The sequence below is a fragment of the Martes martes genome (genome assembly GCF_963455335.1).
Source record: "Martes martes genome assembly, contig: scaffold_396, whole genome shotgun sequence".
NCBI lineage: Eukaryota > Metazoa > Chordata > Mammalia > Carnivora > Mustelidae > Martes > Martes martes.
The window spans coordinates 12,152-37,320 of NW_027666572.1; the positions used below are offsets into that span (position 1 = coordinate 12,152).

The 25,169-nt window shown below is 53.2% G+C and overlaps 1 protein-coding gene across 1 annotated transcript; it reads right to left on the bottom strand.

Annotated features, from left to right (window-relative positions):
- Nucleotides 1–930: 930 nt before the first annotated feature.
- On the bottom strand, nucleotides 931–23,349 carry GPR143 (G protein-coupled receptor 143; the record flags this gene model as incomplete). Its single annotated transcript, XM_080831464.1, has 8 exons — nucleotides 23,007–23,349; nucleotides 18,179–18,288; nucleotides 17,120–17,214; nucleotides 10,628–10,720; nucleotides 7,815–7,924; nucleotides 4,191–4,299; nucleotides 2,889–3,006; nucleotides 931–1,174 (listed from the first exon to the last, which is right to left on the bottom strand). Coding segments are annotated over exons 1-8 (1,147 nt in total), but the record flags the coding sequence as incomplete, so codon positions are not given.
- Between the last annotated feature and the right edge of the window lie 1,820 nt (nucleotides 23,350–25,169).

Below are 25,169 nucleotides of genomic sequence, written 5' to 3' on the forward strand. Positions count from 1 at the left end.
AGGCTGCTCTCGTCAACACAAAATAATGAAACCAAACACTGAGGGCTGCCAGCGAGGCTCCATCACTTGAACGGCTACCTTTTCCCGTGTGGGTGTGTGTGTCTTTGCCCCCGTGTTTTGGTTTCATCGCATCTGATCCAGGAAATTCAGTTTCACAGGGCTAGGGAGCTGAAAACGTACAGTTTTAAGGCAGCTCACCGTCCCACGTCTGGGTAGTCCTTGCTCAAACTAGGAGGGCAGGGAGATGTCACTCAGCCCCATGCACGCGCGCGCTAGCCCGCCGGACGCGTTAGCAGCTGCCGGGCCGGGGCAGGTTACCAGCATCCGACCGCTCACGCGTGTCAGCACGCACGGCTCTTCCCACAGGTTTTTGACCACGTCTCGGTATGGAATCATTTCCTCAACGTCTAAAGGACCGCACTTGGGTTCCGAGAGCCCGGTCTGATGACCGCAGAGCAGTCTGGAGGGCACGTCACTAGCATCGTTAGGTGGAAGGACAGATCCCAAGAGCCCGTCCGGGTGCTCCGGCTTTTCACCGGCAGCGGCCGCGCGTGAGCCGGGCAAACCCCACCGCAGCCAGAAGGACAGAGGCCAGGCCAGTCCCGCCGTCCCCGGCCCCGCAGCACGGGTCCGCCAGGGGTGTGGCGTGACAGGTAACTCTCCTGTCCCTGACACCATCCAGCCAAGGCGGGGAGCACGTGCGGGTCGGCGAGGCCGGCGTGCCGAGGCACCGGGCGGAGGCGGCATTAAAACATGAGAGAGAGAGGCGGGTGGTAACGAGCCAGGTTCGCTTCGGTGTCGGCTGCTGTCCCTGAAGCACGTCACTGCAGGGCAGACCTCCCTGCACCATGTCACCTCCTCGTGTGACACAGGACTTCCAGGCTGGCCCAGGGACTCCACGACGCACCCGCCTCGGCGGACAGGGCTTACCTTCAGACAGCATGCTCAGCGCCTCGTCCGACGTGTGCCCGCCGACCCCCGCCACCTTCCCGCAGGTCGGATGCTCACAGGGCACGCGGCAGCCCTCGGGGGACAGGCAGGTCCGCTCACAAGCAGACGTCGCCACGGACTCCCACTGAATCTCCTTCCTGGGGGACCGAAACTTCAGGCTGCAGCCCGTCCAGCCGTAGAAGGCCAAGGACAAGAGAAACCCTTGGGCCGGATTCAGTATCCCCTGGGAGGCAGGAGAGAACACAGGGGTCAGTCAGCGCTGCGGAGTGGGAATCAGAGCATCAGCTCCGCGGCCCGCACACCCGCTGCGCTGCCTCATGGGGAAGGGAGCCGCCGGGCTGGTCTGGGGCCTGGCAAAGACTGGCTTTAGGCACTGCCCCTTCCAGGGAGCCTGAAAACAGAGGAGGCGGGGGAGGGGACTGGGAGGAAGAAGGAGGCGGGGGGGGGGGGCAGTGAACGGGGAGGGAGGAGGGCAGTAGGCGGGGAGGAGGGGGGCAGGGGACGGGGAGCAAGAGGGGGCAGGACACGGGGAGAAAGAGGGGGCAGTGGACAGAGAGGAAGAGGGGGCAGGGGATGGGGAGGAAGAGAGTGCAGGGGCATAAAGCTGGGCAGTGGAACCAATCCTGCCGTCTCTTCCAGCAGTGCCCTGGCCCCCCCGACAGGGAGGTGCCTACCGACTTGTGCTCGCGAGTCAGAACCGGATTTAACAAAGGTACCCGAGGCCGAAAACGAGCGTAGAGAACACTCCTCCACGGTGCAGGGAGCAGCCATGAAGAGAACCGAAGGAACCAAGGGAGACTCCAAGGCAAAGGGCTGGGGACGGGGGCCTTCCTATAACGTCCTCGTGAGTCTCATCCCCTCCCCCCCCCCCCCGCTTCTGTTCTGCACCGGACACACGGTACCTCCCCGCTCCGTCTGGTTTTCCCATCACGACGCAACACGACGGGATCGCCAGGGGCTCGTGCTCACGCCATTGGCACCTCTCGCCCCTGCTGTGCATTTCTTTTTTTTTTTTTTTTTAAAGATTTTATTTATTTGACAGATAGAGATCACAAGTAGGCAGAGAGGCAGGCAGAGAGAGAGGAGGAAGCAGGCTCCCTGATGAGCAGAGAGCCCGATGCGGGGCTCAATCCCAGGACCCTGGGATCATGACCTGAGCCGAAGGCAGAGGCTTTAACCCACTGAGCCACCCAGGCGCCCCCTGTGCTGTGCAGTTCTACCCAACGTTTCTTCACACACGTTAGTCTGTGGGGGTAACTAGCGTCGTGTTCGTATCTTGCGTTTTCCCTAAACACTAGAGCTCTCGTGATGTCACAGCCGCACGCCACTCCGTCAAGAGGGAAAAAAGGAATTTACGGAGCCATTCTGTCCTGTTTACTGTGGCGGCCTAGCCCGCTTTCTCATGATGGATCCTGTTACAAGGAATACCATCACGCCTGTGGCTTTTTTACAGGCTGAAACCGTTCTTCAAGCTAAATTCCCTGCAATTTTGAGTCTGCCTGAAAGGTCTGATACACTGCGCCTAACCGGCTGACCGGAGTTGTGTCCATTTAATCAATGATCCCAACAACGAATGGCTCGAGTGAGCTCGCAGATCAAAGCCAGAGGGACGGGGAACCCGTTAACCTCATTCATCGTACTTTGGAGCGGTTCTTGTCCTCTGGACTTTCGCTTTTTAAGAAAAAAAGTGTAAGGGGCGCCTGGGTGGCTCAGTGGGTTAAGCCTCTGCCTTCGGCTTGGGTCATGATCTCAGGGTCCTGGGATCGAGCCCCGCATCGGGCTCTCTGCTCGGCGGGGACCCTGCTTCCTCCTCTCTCTCTCTCTCTCTCTGCCTGCCTCTCTGCCTACTTGTGATCTCTGTCTGTCAAATAAATAAAGAAAATCTTTAAAAAAAAAAAAAAGAAAAGAAAAAAAGTGTAAAACCTAGCCTGACCTACCATAATAAACCACGTGGTCTTGGCCGCATTTCTGACAGGTTTCAAAGAGCTGCCGTTGATATCTGCTTGCATTTCAAGATAGAAGAGAAGGCTCTCGTTGATGACGTTCGGCAGCCAACTGTCGAAAGGAAAACAAGCCCACCTTACAGGATTTACTTGAAAATGCAGGAGGTCAAGCTTTGCGCAGTGGCAGTATCGTAGCCAATGAGGTTTATCCAAGGCGCGATTATTGCTAATTGAAAATGCAGGGGGTCAGGGAATGTGTCTTCTAACACCCATACGTCCTGGGCGGGGGGGTCCCCTCGGTCAGCAGAAACCAGTGCATGCAGAATTCAAGAGCTGTAACTCCTTTCCTCACGTCTACAGCAGAGAGCGACAAATGTTTCCAAGGGTAACACTCGCCCCACATCAGTGCGGGCGGATCTAAGCAGCCTATGAAACAGACTGACCCATTATGAAATGACCCAAAACTCGTGTCTCACTGGAAGGGTAATGAAACTTTTTGAGGGAGACCTCCTAAAATCTTGCTACCTAATGCTACTATTAATATTAATACCTAATATTAATACCTAATGTTACTATTGCTGGCAGGCCAACGAACTTGAAAATGATGGGCTGACTGTATTTTTAGAGGGAGATTGTCTCCATCTCTCCTAGGAGAATGTCCAAACCAACCTCGTCCTCGCGGGTACATTATTAACAGCACAAAGACACGCCCTGCTCTGCAAACTCCTGATTCACCCTAGCAAGAGCCTTTTGGATTCCCATCTGTTTCGCACCGGTCACAGATCCACGCTCAAAGCCGCCTCCTGAAACTCGGGGCAGAGTGCCGGTGGTGGGGCAAACTGAGCAGAGAGAGATTGCTCTCTACACTTCCCGACCGCCCCGGAGCCCTCACACCAAAAAATGTACCCTTGCCCTTGTTTCTTGTCACATACAGGAATCCTCAACGGGTAAATTTTAAAAGCGTGGTCGAGTGCTTTATTTCGGAGTTAGCCTTAGCAGCAGCAGTTAACGCTGGACACGCTTCTGGGTTGTAACCAAACTAAACACGGGACTTTTTCTGTTCGAAGGGCTTTATGTATGACCTGAGCAGACGTGCGTATCTTCCCAGGAGTTCACACACTGGGGACTGGCCTTCTTGTCTCACACACATTTCCTCTAAGCGCCCCAGCGCAGTGTCCAAGACTTCCTTTCCAAAGACTCTTCCCTTGGCAAAAAACTGCTGGGTCACACTTGGAAAAGTGTGACTGCATATCCCTTCCCAGCGGCAATTTTAAAAACATATAGAAAAAACTTTACCAAACGATGAAAACCAGCATTATTTTAAAAAACCGGATCTTGATCATGGCACCCATCCGCCGCTCATTCTCTGTGTAAATGCCTTGTCTTCCTTTTAGGAGAGAGGCCACTGCAAAAAACCAGAGAGGAACTGCATGAAATGCTCACGACTTGCATTTCCGGAGGGACAGGGAAGGGAGTCCGCGAAGACGGCAGCCCGTCAGCCAAGGCAGCGGAGCGTGACTGGTGTGGGACTCCAGGGGATGCAGAGTCTGTCGAACTTTCTTTTTTTTTTCCTTTTCAGTTTATCTGAGAGAGGGGGAGAATGAGCAGGTGAGTGAGAGAGAGCACAAGCAAGATAGAGGCGGAGGGGCAGAGGGGAGGGGAGGAGGCAGCTCCCCGCTGAGCAAGGAGCCCGAGGCAGAGGCTCCATCCCAGGACCTCGGGACCATGACCCGAGCCGAAGGCAGAAGTTCAACCAAACGAACCACCCAGGTGCGCCAACAACGTACACTTTCAAACCACTGTAGACTTACGTAAGAGTGGCAAAGATAGCACAGAGAGTTTCTACGGACCCGGACCCGGATTCCTTCAATGCCAACACCTTACACACCCAGGCTCACGCGTGTCACAAGGAAGAGATTAGCGACACTGCTTTGCTATCAGTTAAGCTCCAGATTTTATTTGGATCTTTTGAGTTCAAGAACTATATATATTTTTTAAGAACTATATTCTTGAAGGTCTGTATTTCCTATTTTAAAAATAATGCACACTTGGGGCGCCTGGGTGGCTCAGTCGATGAAGCATCTGCCTTCAGCTCAGGTCATGATCCTGGGATCCCGGGATCGAGTCCCACATCGAGTCCCACTCCCACATCTCGTGATCCCGGAATCGAGCCTGCTTCTTCCTCTGCAGTTTCCCCTGCTTGAGCTCTCTCTCCCTCTCAAATAAACAAATAAAATCTTAAAAAAAAAAAAAATGCACACTTGCTGTTTTGGAACATTGAAAGATTAAAAATTTCTCCTTACAGACAAGTTGGAAAATATAAAAAATATTAGAGGAAAATTAATGACCCATTGTGCACCCTCAAACCAGCACTGTGTACATCTTAATGCATTTCTTCCCAAGTCTTTTCCTATATGTGATTTTCACTTGTTTGATGTAACTAACTCAGCACTTTCACGCAAATCTGCTTAAAAAGTTGCTGTATTGTCAACAAAACCAAAAGACAACCGACAGAATGGGAGAAAATATTCGCAAATGACAGTACAGATAAAGGGCTAATATTAAAAATCTGTAAAGAACTTATCAAACTCAACAGCCAAAGAACAAATAATCCAATCAAGAAATGGGCAGAGGGGGGCACCTGGGTGGCTCAGTGGGTTAAGCTGCTGCCTTCGGCTCAGGTCATGATCTCAGGGTCCTGGGATCGAGTCCCGCATCTGGCTCTCTGCTCAGCAGGGAGCCTGCTTCCCTCTCTCTCTTTGCTTACTTGTGATCTCTGTCAAATTAAAAAAAAAAAAAAACTTAAAAAAAAAAAAAAGAAAAGAAATGGGCAGAGGACATGAACAGACATCTCTGCAAAGAAGACACCCAGATGGCCAACAGACACATGAAAAAGTGCTCCACATCACTCGGCATCCGGGAAATACAAATCAAAACCACAATGAGATACCACCTCACACCAGTCAGAATGGCTAAAATTAACAAGTCAGGGAATGACAGATGCTGGCGAGGATGTGGAGAGAGGGGAACCCTCCTACACTGTTGGTGGTAATGCAAGCTGGTGCAGCCATTCTGGAAAACAGCATGGAGGTTCCTCACAAAGTTGAAGATAGAGCTACCCTACGACCCAGCAATTGCACTACTAGGTATTTACAAATTGATACTACTACCAAAGATACAAATGTAGTGATCCGAAGGGGCACGTGCACCCGAGTGTTTATAGCAGCAGCGTCCACAATAGCCAAACTATGGAAAGAGCCTAGATGTCCATCAACAGATGAATGGATAAAGAAGATGTGATATATAAATACAATGGAATACTATGCAGCCATCAAAAGAAATGACATCTTGCTATTTGCAACGACGTGGATGGAACTAGAGGGTATTATGCTGAGCGAAATAAGTCAACCGGAGAAAGACAACTATCATATGATCTCCCTGATATGAGGAAGTTGAGAGGCAGAGTGGGGAGTTTGGGGGGTAGGGAAAAAAATGAAACAAGATGGGATCGGGAGGGAGAGAAACCATAAGAGACCCTTAATCTCAGGAAACAAACTGAGGGTTGCTGGGAGGTGGTGGGGAGGGATGGGGTCACTGGGTGATGGACACTGGGGAGGGTATGTGCTATGGTGAGTGCTGTGAAGTGTGTAAACCTGGCAATTCACAGACCTGTACCCCTGGGGCTAATAACAGATTATATGTTTATATAAAAAAAAGTTGCTGTATTTAACATACTGTTTTTAAATGTAGACATGGGGGGAAAAAAGGTATCCAAAGACCCACAATGATTTCCTATTCCTTCTGGTAGAGTCCTTCGAATGTTTTAAAGTTCTACAGTCAACAGGTCATCTTCAATCAACCTCCTGTTAAGATGGACTTTTTTCGGGGCGCCTGGGTGGCTCAGTGGGTTAAGCGCCTGCCTTCAGCTCAGGTCATGATCTCAGTGTCCTGGGATCGAGTCCCACATTGGGCTCCTTGCTCGACAGGGAGCCTGCTTCTCCCTCTGCCTCTGCCTGCCACTCTGTCTGCCTGTGCTCGCTCGCTCTCTCTGACAAATAAATAAATAAAATCTTTAAAAAAAAAATGCATTTTTCTTTTTTAAAGATTTCATTTATTTGAGAATGAGAAAACGCGCACACACTGGGAGAACGGCAGAGGGAGAAGGAAGGAGACCCCCCCCCCAAGCAGGGACCCTGATGATGCAGGGCTGGAACCCCGGACCCCAAGATGACACAAGGCTCGATCCCAGGAGGCTTAACGGACTGACCACCCTGGCGCCCCGCACTTCCTCATTCTTAGTCCCCACTTGAGGGACGGCCGGGGCTTAGGGCTGGAGGTGGCTCCCGGTCACACTTCCACGAGGACGCGGTGGGGACTGGAATGCCAAGTCCCCAGTCTCAGCAGAGCCCCTTCCAGCGCATTCTGCTGGCTCACAACATCCTTCTTACCCAGTTCTCACCACCGCATTTGACTCACCTCCTGTGCTCTTCTTCCTGTTTCCTGCTCGACTGAGCAAAGACACAAGCCAAGTCTATCTTGGGAGTGGCCAGGCTCAGCACTCTTCAGCCCAGACTCATCCCATCTGACCTCCACCATTTTCCAGGGGGTACGCCCGGGGCGTGCAGGGCACACCAAGCGCAGACCCACGAGGAGCCGCGACGGAAACGGAAAGTCCACCGGTCCCGGCCCGGAGCTGTTCAACGCTGGCAAAGACAGAGCCCAGCACTGAAGGGGCCTGCTCACGGCCGGTATCACACGTGCTCACGTTCCCCAAGTGTCCTGTGCTTCCGTCTCTGGAGGGGCACCGATGAGGGCAACTGTCCTGGTGATTCCAGAAGCACGACACCTGCCGCCACATGAGCCAAAGGCCCGGAGCCGTACCCCCATGGTCCCGCCCCCGGAGCGCTCCCTGCTACTCACCCGAGGTCACCGTCTTCTGGAACAGGATGGGGTTGGCCACGAAGACAAGCAGCAGCGGCAAGTACGTGGTGACGTAGTGGGGGACGGCGTGCTCCAGGTCCCGCTCACACCTGCGGGAGCAAATGAGTCTTTCTGGAAAACAGGGCTTTGCCGAAACATACAGACTTATCTGGAAGCCGAGATAAGAGCAGGAGAGTGGAAAGGGAAATGCATAAATCCACTTCCGAGGGGGCCCAAAGGAAACCCGGCCGTAGCTCCTGCCTGCGAGTAAGCAAGGGAGCACTGAGAGAGAGGCGGCTCAGTCAGGGCTCCGTTGTCCTGAGGACGGGAGGGCCTCTAAGGCATTCCACTGGGGGACCTGTTAAACGGCCCTGCCGGGAAAGGAAAGACAGAAACAGACACACTGGAATGGGGGAGTCCCCACCTTGGGTCTCTTCAAGGAGAAAAAGACAGTTCAAGCAGACACAGAGGCGCTCAGTGCAGTAGTGAGGTTTTAGGAACCTGCTCTGCACCGTGCCTGGCCAGCCCTGGGAAGAAGATCCAATCCCGCCCCCAGAGCACCCCGAAATACCCAAGCTTCATGTTCCAGAACAAATGTGTTCCACAGTTGTGCCTTACAATCGTTTCACGGGTGCTTTTCAGGAAGGAGGACTGGAATTTTTTTTTTTTAAGATTTTATTTATTTATTTGACAGACAGAGATCACAAGCAGGCAGAGAGGCAGGCAGAGAGAGAGGAGGAAGCAGGCTCTTCGCGGAGCAGAGAGCCCGATGCGGGGCTCGATCCCAGGACCCTGGGATCATGACCTGAGCCGAAGGCAGAGGCTTTAACCCACTGAGCCACCCAGGCGCCCCTGAAATTTTTTTTTTAAGACTTTATCTTGAGCACCTGGGTGGCTCAGTTGGGGAAGCGTCTGCCTTCGGCTCAGGTCATGATCCCAGGTCTTGGGATCGAGCCCCATGTGGGCTCCCTGCGTGATGGGGAGCCTGCTTCTCCCTCTATCCCACCCCGTCCCCACCGTGAATGAATAAAGTCTTTTTAAAAAAATTTGTTAGAGTATGAGAGAGAGAGAGAAAAATAGGTCACAAGCAGGAGGGGAGGGTTTAATGCAGGCGGGAGTCCCCAAGGACAGGAATTCCTACTGAGCGATCATGGGAACCGCCGGTCAGCCGGTGATGCGGGGGAGTGCCACACACAGGTGTGGGTCTACCAAGGTCAGAACCGTCAGAGAAGAAATGCATCACGTAACAGGAAAAAGGGCCAAGAGGAAGCGAGAATCGAAGGCAAAGGGGAGAGAGGACCGCCCCAGGCACGCAGGAGGTAGAAAACCAGCTGAGGGACAGCCCCGGCGGCGGAAGAGGGAAATGATGGAAAGTGCAAAAAAATGAGCAACGAATGAGAGGGTGAGGATGAGAGCTTGACACAGGCCCAGGAGCGGCCTCCTCAGGACTGTGGGGGCGCCCCAGTGAGCCCTGCGCCTCTGGCTCCCTCACGCTCAGATGCAACCTTCCCAGGAGGCTCCCAGAGCCCACGGGTGAAGCTGATGGACAGTAACTCCCTTTCCAAGGAAGGGCATCCATTATGACAGCCACAGTCTGTACTTGACCTTTTAAAGCTCCTCAAGAGAGCAGCTGTGTGGATGGACAGACCCAGAACTCTGGGAACACCGACCTTCAACTAGGCAACACCAATCTGGAGACATCTAAGTAGCTGCAAGAAGTAAAAAAAAAAAAAGTGGGGGGGGGATGGAAAACCATGAGTCAGCAAACTTTCTCTGTCAGGGAACACTGACAGAAGTATTTTTTGCTCCGTGGACCATGCAGCCTGTCGGAACTGACACTGCAGTACGAAAGCAGCTATCAATCAGGCATAAACAAATGGCCATGACTGTGTTCCAATAAAACTTTATTTACAAAACCAAGCAGAGGGCCGGATTTGTCCTCAGGACTGTGCTCTATTGATCCTTGTCTACACTGCCCTAAAATCACAAAGAGACAATGTCCAACCTGTTTTTCAGTTTTCCACTGGCAGTTAGAATATACATACTTGGAGGAACCATAAGGCCGTCCAAATGATTGCATTGATGAGACTTACTGTTCTGTTTGTTTTAAGATTTTATCTGTTTGACAGAGAGAGTGCGCGAGCACGTGCAAGCAGGGGGAGCAGCAGAGGAAGAGAGAGAAGCAGGTTCCCTGCTCAGACACGGGGCTCAATCCCAGGACCTGAGCGGAGGGCAGATGCCTCACCGACTGAGCCACCCCGGCGCCCCTGCGCTGATGAGATATTAGGTTGAAGAAGCTGCTGAGACCATTTCAGAGCACCCTCTCCCTGTGTCTGCGCTCAGGAGAGCTGACAGCTGGGAGAGAAGTGACAAGGTGAGGCTAGCGGAGGCTCAGAACTAGCTCTCCCAAGAGCAACACTCGGATTCTCCCAGCCGATGCGAACTCCTCGTCAGGACGGTCACCGCCCTCGCTCGTGCGGAGGCAGCTGGCGCGGAGAATACAGCGCGTGCCTGAGAAAGCTCCCTCCGTGCGGAGGACACACCTAGAGCTGTGTGCACACCTGTCCCCGAAGGAGACGCACCTGGGGCTCTGCACACGTGTTGTGTGCGCAAGTGCCCAGTGCCCGGACGCGAAGGGCAGAGGCCGGGACGTGAGCTGCGGAGCACACTGTCGTGGGCCCCCCCACCCCGCCGGGGGGCCGCCGGGCGGCTCTGCGCACGAGGGCCCGGCCTGCGAGGGGCCCGCTCTGGCTCCGCGCCCACGCCCCGTCCCCAGGATCCCGAGGGGCCCGGGAGCTGGAGCCCCGGCTTACCTGGACACGGACGGGGAGTAGAGCAGGACGGCGCCCTCCACGCAGAGCAGGGCGGCCAGGCCCCAGGCCGCGAGGCGGTAGAGCAGCATGGTGCTGGGGGGGAAGCAGACGGGGGCCTTGCCTGAGAGGAGGGATGGGCATGTCCAGCCACAGAAAGTACCAAACCCACTCCCAGCCACCCAAAGAGTCAGGAAAACGTACCCTGAGCAAACCCTTGGCGGACACTTGCCTTATCACGCCTCTGGGCTTTTGTTTAATTGAGATGAAAGCAACAGAACATCAGTAACCGTTTTCAAGTGAGCAGATCAGGGGCACTGGGTGAATTCATGACGCTGCGCAACCATCTCCCCCATCCAGCTCGGAAACCTCCCCTGTTCCTCCTGCTCGCAGCCCCCAGCAAGCACCGGCTTCCTCTGTGTCTCTGTGGCTTTTCCCATTCTGCACGATGCAGGCAAATGGAATCGCACAGCAGGCGGCCCTCTGCGTCTGGCTTCTTTCCCACCATGAGGCTTGCCAGAGTGAGCGAACAAGGCGCGGACACCTCACCAGTCCTCCTAAGCACGCAGCTCACCCGCTAAGAGAGGAGCTCCTATTCCCAAACCTTCCCAGAGGCACCCCCATCCCTACAAGTCAAGCGTCTCCGTGCTCAGTCCAAACCAAGGTCTCCGAAGAAACGCGCGCGCGTCTGATGTTCCAGGAGCGCGGGGAGCTTCCCTTACCCCCCCAAGCCCCACCATTCACGCATGCTTCCCATCCCCGACCACCTCCAGCCTTCACCTTCCTACGCCGCACACCACGCCCTTTTCCCTGCACACTGGAGGCAGCCAGCCCTGCAGCTGGGGTCCGGAGCACGGCTGCCCCGCTGTCTGCCTGTGCCCGCGCAGCCTTTACTGTGCCTCCCCTGAGCCATGGGATTTTAACTCTCAAGATCAGCTGCGTAGACAAGGAACAGTGCAGGATCCGCGTGAAGGGACGCCCTCCTCGGAGACAGGAGAGAGACGGCACATGGGGCTGAGCTTCAGGAAGAAGAAACCTTTCACAGTCAGCTCTCTAGAAGGCCGCAAGGAAGCGACTCCAGCGGGTGCTCCTCCCAGTCCTGGAGCGGCCCTGCCCAGTCTCTCCGGGTTTGGGAGCGAGTGGGGCGTGTCTGGCCCAGAAGTCAGAGGCTCCGCAGAGAACGGAGGGAAAAAGGAGCAGCTCTCTGCGGGGGCCTGGGTGGTTGAACCGTGCGGAAGGTCTGCATTCCAGACCCTCACCTTGGGCGGGAGGAAGCCAGGGGTACTGAGAGGTGGGCGACAGCAGGCCAGGGGGCGAGGCCAGGCGGGGCAGGGCTGGATGTGGCCAGACTAGGCAATGGAGCTCTAGTCAGTCTGGCCAGGCTGCGTGGATGGCAGGCACTTTAGTAACGGATACAACCCCAAACCCAAACCCGGGATGCCTCTGAGCTCCCGGGCACCCACAATGAGGGGCAGCGGGTGGCTGCAGATCCGTGACCCTTTACCTGACCACTAGACAGTGTCCGGGTGCAGGCACGCAAGGGCCTTCCCAGGCCCCCTTCCTCTCACACTCATGTCCACAGAGCAAGTAGAGAATTCAATTTAGGGGAGCCTGGGTGGCTCAGTTGTTAAGCATCTGCCTTCGGCTCAGGTCATGATCCCAGGGTCCTGGAATCAAGCCCTGCGTCAGGCTCCCTGCTGGGCTCTCCACTCCCCCTGCTTGTGTTCCCTCTCTCACTGTCTCTCTGTAAAATAAATAAATAAAATTCTTTAAAAAAAAAAAACTCAATTTAGGGCTTTTCCCACAACCTCAAGCTCCTTCTGTTATTGTTAAAAACTTGTACATCCCACATCAGGAACCAACACAGCCGTTTAAATTTTAACTCTTAATCGTTCTTAATGACATTTCTTAGGATTAGGATTTAAAAAGATTCTCCAGTGCCAAAGAAATAGCTGAGGACTGGAAGGATCTAGAAGGGAACGTGGCGTTTAGTCAAGCCCCACCTGCAATGTCTGCGCCCTGCCTTGGATCTGTCCCAGGTAGCTTTTTTTTTTTTTTAAAGATTTTATTTATTTATTTGACAGAGAGAAAGTATAAGCAGGGGGAGAAGCAGGTTGGAGAGGGAGAAACAGGCTCCCACCAAGCAGAGAGCCTGACTCGGGGCTCGATCCCAGGACCCTGGGATCATGACCTGAGCCGAAGGCAGAGGTTTAACCGACTGAGCCACCCAGGCGCCCCAACCCTACTCCTTTGTGATGGGAGACCCTGTTTCACTCTCAATGGTCTTCCTAGTGCTGGACCCCTGCCCTTGCTCTTGTCCTTAGGAAGCGTCTGGACGTTTCACATCTTTGGATGTCTGCTTCCTGCTTGATTGGCAGGTCCTTGGAAGCTATGCTCCGCCAGCATCCGCTCATCTCTGCATGATGAGCTCCAAACACTCTTCTGGGCATGAGGAGGGCTTCCTGATTGCCTGCCCTGGCTTCCGAGGGCCTCGCCTGTCTTCTACGTCCAGAAAGCTCTCCCGCTGCCCCGTCTGACCACAGCCATCCATGGCTAGGGGCGGAGCAGTGCACACCCTGTGAGAGCAGGAGGCACATTCTCCTTCCACCCTCCTTTCCGGCTCCACCGCTCCTCTCTACTCCACAACCGGCTGTCTATGAGACCTCTAGTGTGTCCTAACTCCAATCCCTCCAAAACTGAGTGAGAGGTCCCAGACGGGAACACACACTTACACTGGGCTTCCGGGTCAAAAACCTCTCACTGGAGCTAGCTGCCTACCCAAAGTCATCTTCCCTTCTTCCTTAGAAACATAACCTGCATGTCATGCCCAACAGCAGCATGCTTGGCTAACAGACTATACTTCCAACCTCCTCTTACAGCTAAGTGTGGCTATGAAAGTAAATTCTGGCCAATAATGCGAAAGTGGAATTGTTGTGTCAAAGCCCCAGGGAGGCTGCTTAAAGGGAGGTGGCTCAGAGGAAAACAGACCTTTAGGCATTTGCCCCCTCCTCCTTCCTGGAATGCAGATGTGATGGCTAGAGCTCCAGCAGCTCTGTTGGGCCATGACACCTTGAAGTTGGAAGTCACACAACAGGACGATGGAGCAAGAAGACAGGACGAACTTGGGTTCCTGACATCCATCATAAGGACCCTGGATTGCCTACCTCTGGCCTCTTTTATTTATTTATTTTTTAAAGATTTTACTTATTTATTTGACGGAGAGAAACACAGCAGGGAGTAACACAAGCAGTGGGAGTGGGAGAGGGAAAAGCAGGCTTCCCGCTGAGCAGGGAGCCCGATGTGGGCTGGGATCCCAGTACTCTGGGATCATGACCTGAGCTGAAGGCAGATTCCTAACCACTCATGCGCCCCCGCCTCTGGCCTTCTTAGGAGTGGAAGAAAGATTATCTTGTTTAAGTCACTATTATTTTCTGTATTTTATATAGCCAAAGCCAATCTTCACAGATGTATCTAGTTGGCTGCCTTTGACCTTCACTGCCTTCCCTGGAGAATTTTCAAAACCACGAGTATACATACAGATTCTGTTCAGATGAAGAAAGGTTTACAAGCTAAAGTAAAAAGGTGGAAGGAACAAGCACAAAAATAAACACTAAACTTCAAGCCAAAGAGACCCAAGTTAATGATGAGGACACATGAGGAGTACCAACGATGATTTCCTTTTAAGACTGTATTTATTTATCTGACAGAGCAAGAGAGCAGGAGGAGGGGGAGCAGCAGAGGGAGAGGGAACAGCAGACTCCCCACTGGGCAGGGAGCCCCACACATAGCTGGATCCTAGGACCTTGGGATTAAGCCCCACATCAAGCAGGGAGCCTGCTTCTCCCTCTCCCTCTGTCATGCCTCCGGTTCGTTCTCTCTCTCTCTCTCTCAAATAAATAAATAAATTCCTTTAATAAAACTTTAAAAAATAATTTAAAAAAGGAAAATTTATTCAACAAATGGTGCTGGGACAAGTGGTCATCCACATGCAAAGGCATGAACATTGACCCTTTCCTCACCTATATAGAAACTAATTTAAAATGGATCACTGGGGCGCCTGGGTGGCTCAGGTAGTTAAATATCCAACTCTTGGTTTGGGCTCAGCTCATGACTTCAGGGTCACAGGATTGAGCCCCGCGTCAGGCCCCATGCTCAGTACAGAGTCTGTTTGAGAGTCTCTCTCCCTCTGCTCTCCCCCCCACCACAATAAAATAAATATACAACATCTTAAAAATAATTATAATGGATCATAGACCATTTGCTCTTGGGGTTGTGAGTTTCAGCCCCACACTGGGTGTGGACATTAGTTAGAAAAAAATATTTTTTAAATATTTTAACAAAATATTCCAGAATAAGCCTCATCTTCCTCCCCTTCCTCACGCGGTTAATCTGGAAGTGACACAGTTCATAAACGTCTTTGCTGTTCGTGACTATGCTGTTCTTCCAATATCCTTTGGTGAGACATCTCACATACGTTTTGGGAAAAGCCACCTTAGGGGTGCCAGGTGGCTCAGCTGGTTAAGCATCTGACTATTGGTTTCGGCTCAGGTCGTGATCTCATGGTCCTGTGATCACATTCCATGTGGAGCCCCAAGACCAGCTCTGAGCTCCGTGGGGAATCCGCTTGAAATTCTCTCTCTCTGCTGTTCCCCCTACTTACACGTGCGTGCTCTCAAATAAATAAGTAAATCTTTAAAACAAAATCTTTAAGGGCATGTGGGTGGCTCAGTCAGTTGAGCAGCTGCCTTCGGCTCAGGTCACGATCCCAGAGTCCTGGGACTGGGCCCCACCCCAGGGATCCCTGCCCAGCGGGAAGCCTCCTTCTCCCACTCCCACTCCCCCTGCTTGTGCTCCCTCTCTCACTGCCTCCCTCCCTCTGTCAAATAAAGAAATAAAATCTTTTTTAAAAAATTAAAAAACAAAATAAAGTCTTAAAAAATATATTTAAAGGGCGCCTGGGGGGCTCAGTGGGTTAAGCGGCTGCCTTCGGCTCAGGTCATGATCCGGCGTCCTGGGATGCAGCCCTGTACGGTGCCCCCTGCTCAGCGGGGAGCCTGCTTCTCCATCTGCTGCTCTGTCACATGAATAAATAAAATCTTAAAAATATATGTATATACATACATACACATACACACACACACACACACACACACGCATTTTTCAAATGCAGAACACCCAAGGGTGCCCGGGGGGCTCGGTTGGTTAAGCATCTGACTCTTGATTTCACCTCAAGTCATGATCTCAGCATCATGAGCTCGAGCCCCATGTCAGGTTCTGTGTTGACAGTGGAGCCTGCTTGACGTTCTCCCTCTCTCCTTGTTTCCTCTTTCTCTCTCTCTCTCCTCCGCCGCCCCACTCCACTGCTCAAATGCTTGGTCTCTTAAAATTAAAAATGTAGTTCGTCCATACAACAGAGCCGTATTCAGAAGCTCACAGAACAGACGGTGCTGCAACACGGGGAAAGCTTGAACGCAGCCCACTAAGTTTAATAAGCCAGAAACGATAGGTCACATGTTCAATGATTTCACTTTCAGGCAATGCCCAGAGCAGGCAAAGCTAGAGACAGCAAAGAGACACGCAGTTGCCAGGCGCTGGGGGGTGGGGGAGGAATTCATCACTGGTAGAGATTCAGGGGGAGGTGATGACTAATGTCATAAAATTAGTTGGTGCGATGGTTGCACGATTTTGTTACTCAACTAAAAAACAATGGATTTTACATACTTAAATGGGTGAACTTCATAAAACTTAAAAAGAAAAAAAAAGTAAGCAAACGAGGGTTCCATGGGAAAGTGGGGGACACATGCATCCTGGACCAGGAGTCAGGGGACCTGGGCGCTCACCCCACCCTGCCACGCGGCTTCCCCTGCTCACTTAGGTTCTCTGTATCTGTGTCCCCCAACACGCACACACACCCCAGTGCACAATTCCCGAGAGCCCAAGACGTGCCAGGCCCAGTCCTCGACCATTCACACGCAGCATCGCACGGTGTCTCCCGGGACCCGATGGAGGCTACCGTTTCATGGCCGGCACGACGGAAGTCTAGAGAGGTCAAGCGACTTGCTCACGGTTCCCCAGCCGGTGACAAATGCACGGGCCGCACCCACGGGACCCTTTCTCCCCAGGCAGCCCCCCGCAGCTCTGGCACTCTGGTTCCAAGTTTGGCATAACATGTCAATACGCACTGCAAAGACTTGTTTCCTCAAACCCTTATATCGTCAAAAACTGTCTGTATTCCTGCCAATTCTTCTTTAGTATGTGTCCAGAATGCAAACGTGTAATTTATGGATGACTGGTCATGGTCTAAACATCCTCATTGTGAATCTGCCTTTAGCCTTTTGTACCAATGAGAGGCCAGAGAGGTTTCTCGCAGAGGGGCTGGCTGATATTCTGTGTCTGCCATACTGAAGAACATTCCAGAGCCCTTGGGGTGCCCCCAGCCCTTCCTCACACGACAGAACCTGGGCAGAAAGCTCTCCTTGTTCCCTCTGAACATACCTGTGTCCGGCCGATCTCCGGATCACGAGGTAGGCGTCGACCGCATAGCAGAACAGCCACCAGAAACAGGCACTATACAGCAGCTGGACCCACATCTGTAATCAGGAAGAGCTTGCATCAAAGCTCCGGAAACGGGCAGTGGATTGCCCCGTCCATGAGATGAGCCGGCAGACGCCTCTTCCTTGTGACGTCGGGAAGCAGGACAGGAAAGCCATCGGAGACGCGTGCACGGTCTAGGGACGCAAGGGTGGGATGTCCCTCTGTGCACGGGCCAGGCCTGCCTTCCGGGACACTTGCAGGCCGGGACGATGAAGGCCTCAGCTGGGAGGCCCACGCTGGCCTGAGGGCTCATGGCGCCTGCGAAGGAGCAGCTGTTCGCTGAAACAAAGGGGAAGGGGCCGGAAAGAGCTTCCCCGGAGCGGCCAGGAAGGGGCTCGGTGCGCTACGGGCAGCACAGGCCGGTGTGCCTGCTGGGCTGCGCCGCAGTGAGACACAGGCTGCCCCGTCCGCAGCTGGGAAGCCGTGTGGGCAGGAGGGAGGAGCGGAGAATTCTGCTGCGGCGCGGTGCACAGACCGGGATACAGACGTCTATTTCCACGCAGGTTTTATCAAGCAGAACACACCCAATACGTCAGTAACTGCCTTCTCTCTTTTTCTTTTTGGCCAGCTGGCTTTAGCTGCAGCTCAGGCTAGGGTAAGGATGGTCTATGCGTGCTTAGAAGGGGGGGCACAGAGCAGCCACACTCCAGGGGGGTCCTCAGAAGGAAGCGGGTGGCAGGAGCCCCCTTATATCATGCAGCGTACCCCTGAAGAGGAACCAAGAGGAGCTCTGGACACTACAAAACTTAAGATCCATCTTCTCGTCATCCGGCACTGCAAACAAGCTCCTGGAGGGTTGAGTCCTTCGCAGATGACCCCCACCCCAGGGACCCTGAGCAGCAGGCTCTGAGAATTTGCATTCCTAACAAACCCCAGTGGCTGGAGACCACACTTTGAGGATGGCAGCCTAAGAGGAGCACAGAGGGGAGACGACGGCGAGCGAGAGGAAGGGGCACTCACCGCGCTCCCCACACAGTACGCAGCCGGCCAGACGTCCGTCCCATTCCCATCGGAGCGGTTTTCGACGAAATCTGGGAATCCCAACCACACCGCAGACCGGAATACAATACCTACAAGAGAAAGAGCGGATACGGTCATCCCGCGGGGGACGCGTTCCAGGACCCCCACTGGAGGCTGGCACCGCAGACCCTACTGAATCCCATCTACGTTTTTCCGCTACGTGTGTTCCTGGGTCACAGCAGTTCATTAGACACCGTAAGACACTAGCAACGATAGTAAACTAGAACTGGAACACCGGACGGTCATGGACGCTGTCCCAACATCGTACCGCACTGTCCTCACCCTTCTCGTGGCGGCGTGACGGGGCCAGGGGACGCCATGCAGAGAAGGACGCGGGCATCGTGACGTGCTGGGAGCCAACCACCGACCTCCCAGCACCCGGGAAGAAGAGCACCTGCTTCTGGACCTCAGCCCCCTGGGGCAACCAAGCCCACGGAGAGCCGGGCCGTGGCTGCCGGCGAGCTACGGCGCTTCGCCGCCGTCCGAATCCACGCGGGCAGCTGGCCCGGTGCCCCGGCTCGGGAGCGGTAGGCAGACGGACGGAGGGATGAACAGCTAGGAAGGGACAGAGAAAGAAATGAGGGAGGAAGAAACACACACACGAGTGTGTGCAGAGAGACAGAGAAACACGGGAGACCCAGGGAGCGATTACTTCGCCCACAAAGCAAGCCCAGGCCCTTCGATTTCAACTTGAACCATCATTAGCCGCGGTTCTACCTGAATGTCGCTGTTTGTTTACTCCATATGAAGCAGCCGTTACGTGGATAACAATTTACTTCTTCGCTATTTTTAATGTCCATATTAACTACTCCTCACAGGAAAAAAATGACTGAAAAAACACAATTCTGAAACGTGAAAAGATAATTCTTTCATTCCCTGAAAAAACACATTTAAGATTTTCACAAAGTAGCTCTCGGCAACTTGCTCTTGACATTTTTTTGTTGTTGTTGTTAAGTTTTCTTTGCTACTGGACCCAAATAGCTAATTCTCCTCAAAACAGTATAACACACCCGTAAGGTGTATGGGAAGGCTGCTCGTCAGGTGACGTGATACGCTTTGTGGAAGCACAGGCTCCGTGAGACGATACTAGACGGTAACTGTAAACACTACGAAGTTACACACTGTGTCCTCGTGCACAAGTACACCGTATGTAAGATGCTATTAAATACGTTACTAGACACTGTAACCCACCGGCAAACTCGCCCTGTACACTCTAGCGCCCGATACACACTGTCCGATCCACCGGCAAACACCGGGCGCCTGGCCAGCGTGGGCAGCTGAGCGTCTGCCTTCGGCGCGGGTCATGATCCCAGGGGGCTTGCATCGGGCTCCCTGCTCAGTGGGGAGCCTGCTCCCCCTCGGCCTCTGCCCACTACCCGCCCCCCTCCGCTTGTCCTTTCAGTCGCTCTCCAACAAAATCTTTAAAAAAATACCCTCTATATAATGTGTGGTATATGACCAAATACACATCATGAAATATGATACCAAGTCTATATCATGCCACATACCACTAAAAAGGAACTAATAAGGACACCAAAAAAACTTGCGATCTATCTTCTCATTACCAGCACTCCTCACACATAATGCTTTTCTTCTGCAGAATGCTGTATCAAGAATGCTTCGAGCACTCCTCTGAGCTCAATACGTGCCCTACGTACATTCGTATCGATGTGAGCGGATGAACGTCTACTCACTGTGGTCAACATCTCACCAGACGTGTATATAATAAAGTCATTATGCTCTAGATCTTAAATTTTCCTGTATGTCAATTACATCTAAATAAAACTGAAAAAAACCTCTGCCCTATGAGGTAGGCATTTTAAGTATTTATTTTTTAGGGAGGTGTCAGTCAGCAAGCCTTCCCCCTAATTCTGCCTCTGCTCACTTGTTAACACCACGTATGTCCCTTCTAAAAGCGAAAGTATATACAAATATCATTCCATGGATCCTGAATTGCTATTAAGATGCTTTTCCAGGGGTGGCTCGGTGGCTCTGCGGTTAAGTGTCTGCCTTCGACTCAGGTCATGATCCCTGGGTCCTGGGATCGAGCCCCAAGTGGGGTTCCCTGCTTGGTGGGGAGTCTGCTTCTCCCTCTGCCTCTGGCCCTGCTTGTGCTCTCTTACTCTCACTCTGTGTCCTCTCTCAAATAAATAAAATCTTAAAAAAAAAAAAAAAAGATGCTTTTCTAGGGGTGCCTGCGTGGCTCTGTCCTCAGAGTGTGTGACTCTTCGGGTCGTGGGTTCGAGCCCCATGTATAAACTTGAAACAAAGATGCTTTCCCAAAATGTTTTAGCATCATCAGGAAGAAAACCAATCTGATTGAATTAACGAGCACCAAGATGATTTTATCCCTCACAGAAAGGAAGTACTGCTTCCCATCTGACTCCTCGAGTCTGAGAAAAGGACTAGAGGTCCCTGGTATTTACTGGAAGTCAAGGTCCTTGAGGGTCTCCAGGCACAAGAGCACAGACTGCAGAACGGAGCCCTGAGACACAGTGACCTGTACTGCCATGTGCTCAAGGTGCAGAATAAGCTGCTGCCATCCCCCCAGGGCCCAATGCCAACAACAGCTTTTGCTTCAAAAGCAAACTTACTGAAAAATACAATTCCAAAATGGTTAGCACCTGTCAGCCAACTGCAAAGTGTGGGCTGTATCTGGATCCCGTTTCAAACCAACCAACCGTAAAACAGCATTTATGACGCAACTGAACATACAGCAGTGAGCTTAAAGAACTGATTTTTGGGGAGCCTGGGGGGCTCGGCCAGTTAAGCATCTGCCTTCCGGTCAAATCATGATCTCAGGGTCCTGGGACCAAGCCCACCATTGTGCTCCCTGCTCGGTGGGGAGTCTGCTTCTCCCTCTTCCTCTCCCCCAGCTTGTGCTTGCACGTGTGTGCTCTCTCTCTAATGAATAAATAAAATCTTTTAAAAAACCTGATTTTCATTATTTTAAGGTGATAATACTACCTGTGATATATGTGTGTATACATACACACTTCCTTCTTACTTTCACAGTTATATACTGAGATCTGTATAGACGAAAGTACATACGTCCTGGGATTTGCTTTAAATTAATGCAGTGAAGAGTTTGATACAGGATGGAGTGTAGAAAAAGTGAGGTCATGGGTCCAGGGCTTCATTATATAGTCTGTGTGATTTGTGTTGGTTAGAAATTCCCCAAAATAAACCCTTAAACAAATGCTCAGCACTATCTAGCTTAGAAGCCTGTAAAAATTGCCATTCATGTTTAAAGGGGATGGCAAAGTTTCTGTAAAGGGCCAGATAAAAAATATTTTAGGCTTTATGGGCCACAATTTCTCTGTGGACATCCACATCTGCAGACATCCAGCCGGTGTGACACACGGCTGTGCGCCCATCAAACTGTCCTGAAGGACACAGGCATTTAAATTTCATGGTATATTTATAAACCAGGAAATAAGGGCCCCTGGGTGGCTCAGTGGGTTAAAGCCTCTGCCTTCGATTCAGGTCATGATCCCAGGGTCCTGGGATCGAGGCCCGCATCGGGCTCTCTGCTCAGCAGGAAGCCTGCTTCCTCCTCTCTCTGCCTGCCTCTCTGCCTACTTGTGATCTCTGTCAAATAAATAAATAAAATCTTTAAAAAAAAATTAAAAAAAAAACCAGGAAATATTTTTCTTTTGATTAAAAAAAACAAACAAACAACAACTTTTGGGCCTCAGAAAGGGGCAGGCAGCAGGCAGGGTTTGGCACAGGGTTTGCAGTTGGCCACCTGTGGTATGAGACCCAAGTCTGACAAAATATATCTATTTATATATATTAGAGATATATACATCAAGCGTTCTTCCTGATTCTGCTAAATCATTTGGGAAATGATTTTGTGTGTATACACAAAATAATATTAGTCTCACTAGCAGAATAATTATGGATCCCTCACAATATCTGGGTTTTTATTAACCACCCTTTCTAAAGTTTCCCTAGTACGTTTGCAATAACAAACATTAAAAACTGGTATATTCCTTCAACAAATGTCCCCCGGGCGTAATTTTAACTGCCTATCCTGTTTTGCTAGGTCCCCTGGCCATCCCGTCCGGTCCCTAGAGAGCCGCCTCCGGTTTCGACGTCTACTCTTCTAGCACGCTGCAGACTCCCCGCCCAACGTGCGCACCGAGTAGGTCCCAACCCACCGGCCATACTCCCTCATCTGGGCCCCGACTAGGTCCCAACTCGCGGGCCGCACGCGCTCACCTGGGCACCGAGCGGGTCCCAACCCGCGGGCAGTGCTCCCTCACTCGGGTACCCAGCAGGTCCCAACCCGCGGGCCGTGCGCGCTCACCCGGGGATCATGCTCCCTCAGCCGGGCACCAAGCAGGTTCTAACCCGCTGGCCGCGCACGCTCACCCGGGCACCGAGCAGGTCCCAACCTGGCAGTGCTCCCTCACCCAGACGCAAAGCAAGTCCCAACCCGCGGGCCGTGCGCGCTCACCCGGACACCCAGCAGGTCCCATTCCGCGGGCCACACGCGCTCACCTGGGCACCGAGCGGGTCCCAACCCGCGGGCCGTGCGCGCTCACCCGGAGACCGAGCAGGTCCCAACCCGGGGGCAGTGCCCCCTCACCCGGGAACCCATCAGGTCCCAACCTGCGGGCAACGCTCCCTCACCCGGGCGCAGAGCAGGTCCCAACCCGCGGGCCGTGCTCCCTCACCCGGGCGCAGAGCAGGTCCCAACCCGCGGGCCGCGCGCCTTACCCGGGCGCAGAGCAGGTCCCAACCCGCGGGCCGCGCGCCTTACCCAGGCAGCCGAGCAGGTCGCAGGCGGCGACGGCGCGCAGGATGCGGACGGAGGCCGGGGAGCGCGCCGAGGGCGGCGGGGCTGGGGAGGGGGCCCCGAGGCCCGCGGGCCGGCGCCGGGGCAGCAGCTGCAGGAGGCCGAGCGCCAGACTGCAGGCGCCGCTGCCCAGGCACAGCGCGTGGAACGCCCGCGGCTGGAAGCTCAGCACCAGCTGTGTGGCGGCGTCCCGCGTGGGGCAGCAGAAAGTCCCGAGGCGTGGGGAGGCCATGGGCCGTGCTCGGGGCCGCGGCTCGGGTCTGCCCGGACCCCCAGCGGCCCGCCGGAGTCAGGTGCTGGGCCGGCCGGGGGCGGGGGCGGGGGCGGGGGGGATCATGTGCCCGGGCCGCTCCCCCCTGCCCGCGCGTGCGGAGAAGGCGCCGGCCTCGGCGGGGGCTGTGCGCCCTCCGCAAACGCCACGAGGTCTCACGAGGGTGAGCCGGGGCGGGGGCGGAGGGGGAGGAGAGGGGGAAGGAGGGGGAGGAGGGGGCGCTGCGGGAAGGAGAAGCGCCCGAGGCCGGGCGGCTCAGCTTTGTCCACTTCCCCCGAGTCTTCGCCAAAACCGGCCATCTCGCCTTAACTGACCTGACCCGAAAAACAAGCCTCAGTTGCCAGCCTTTCCCTGGTTGGGAGCCGACCTCCCCGATTCCGAGGCGTTACGGGCACCGGAACACGTTCATCAACCCTGAGGCGGGGGGTTCAAACAGCGCTCTCTCGTGCTCCGGCCGCCACGGAAACAATCCCGCAGCGGCAGGGTTTTCGTGGAAATTCCAATCTTGGACAAAGACGGGGGCGCTTCGCCTAACGAGACACAGACCTATTTTGCACCTGACTGTTCGGTGTTCCGTTTATACTCAGCTTCAACATAGGTTTGGGCATTCCAAATAAGCTTTCAAGACTAATTGCGGTTTTTTAAAAAGTTATTCAAGTTTATTCAGATTTCTTAACTGTTTCTGTGTGTTTCACTACGCACTGAAAACCAAGCTCTCCTGCACGCATAGAAGTTTCAAAATTATATCCTCACTGGGCTCCTGGCTGGCTCAGTCTGTGGGGCGTGGGGCTGTGGATCACGGATTGTGAGCTCCGGCCCCACACTGGTGCAGACATTACTTAAAAACAAATTTAATTTAAAAATTACATGATCACTAATGACAACAGTAAACATACTGATGAAGTTAAACAAAAACTCTTCAAGGTTGAAAAAAACCCCATCTAGGTTATGACTTTACTAACCAAAGCTTTATTTAAAACAACCCCCCCCAACCCTATCAGATTTATCTAATAAATTAACAGGCCCACTGGCAAAGCCCAAGGAGCCACCCTTTGATCTCTGACCCCAATAAGTGGGCCCCTCTCCAGGTTTTTCCCAATCAACCAAAGGGAAGGCAACCTCCCACTGTTCCCACCCCCAGCTCATGAAACATTTAAACGCAAACACATGCCCTCCCACCCAGCTGCTCAATACATTTCCAGGGCCAGCTTTGCAATTTTAAGTAAGGCAAGGCTTGGGCTCAGCTACCACAGGTCTGGGCTTCCCTGTCGGAATTCAGGGTAGGGACACAGGTAGGGACACACTGCCAGATGGGCACCCGAGCCTTTAATGAAGGCTGCGGACGCCAGCACTTCAAAAGGATCGGACCTGGCTCGTCTATTAGCAGGGGCAGCTGCTTTGATAGGATTCTGGAACAGACCGACATTGTCAAAACCTTAACTGCTCTTGGGGATTACGCACTTGCTTGCAAAAACATCATGGGAGTACTCCCCACACATCCTCAGAAAGCATGAATCCTGCTATCTGTTTTTGGACTGTGGATCCCCACCTTCCTTTGCTGTTGGAAAGCAGAGATGGCTTCTGGAGGACAGTGTGTGAAATGTGTTTTCAAAGATAAAAATGACAACGGGGGATCTGTACACTGGCTCTGATGCCCAGGGTCTGAGTGGCCAACCCACACACAAGTGCGACAGCATTTCCATCTCTGCTTCGCACCCAAACTGCACAAAGCCCGCCTCCCTGCTCCCCACGTGCAAACCTGAGGGCTCTGGATGACTCAGCTGCCAAGGGGTCAAGGCTGAGGCTCCGGGGGGGCGCAGGGGTTGGGGGGGGAGATTACTACAGATGAAGAGTCC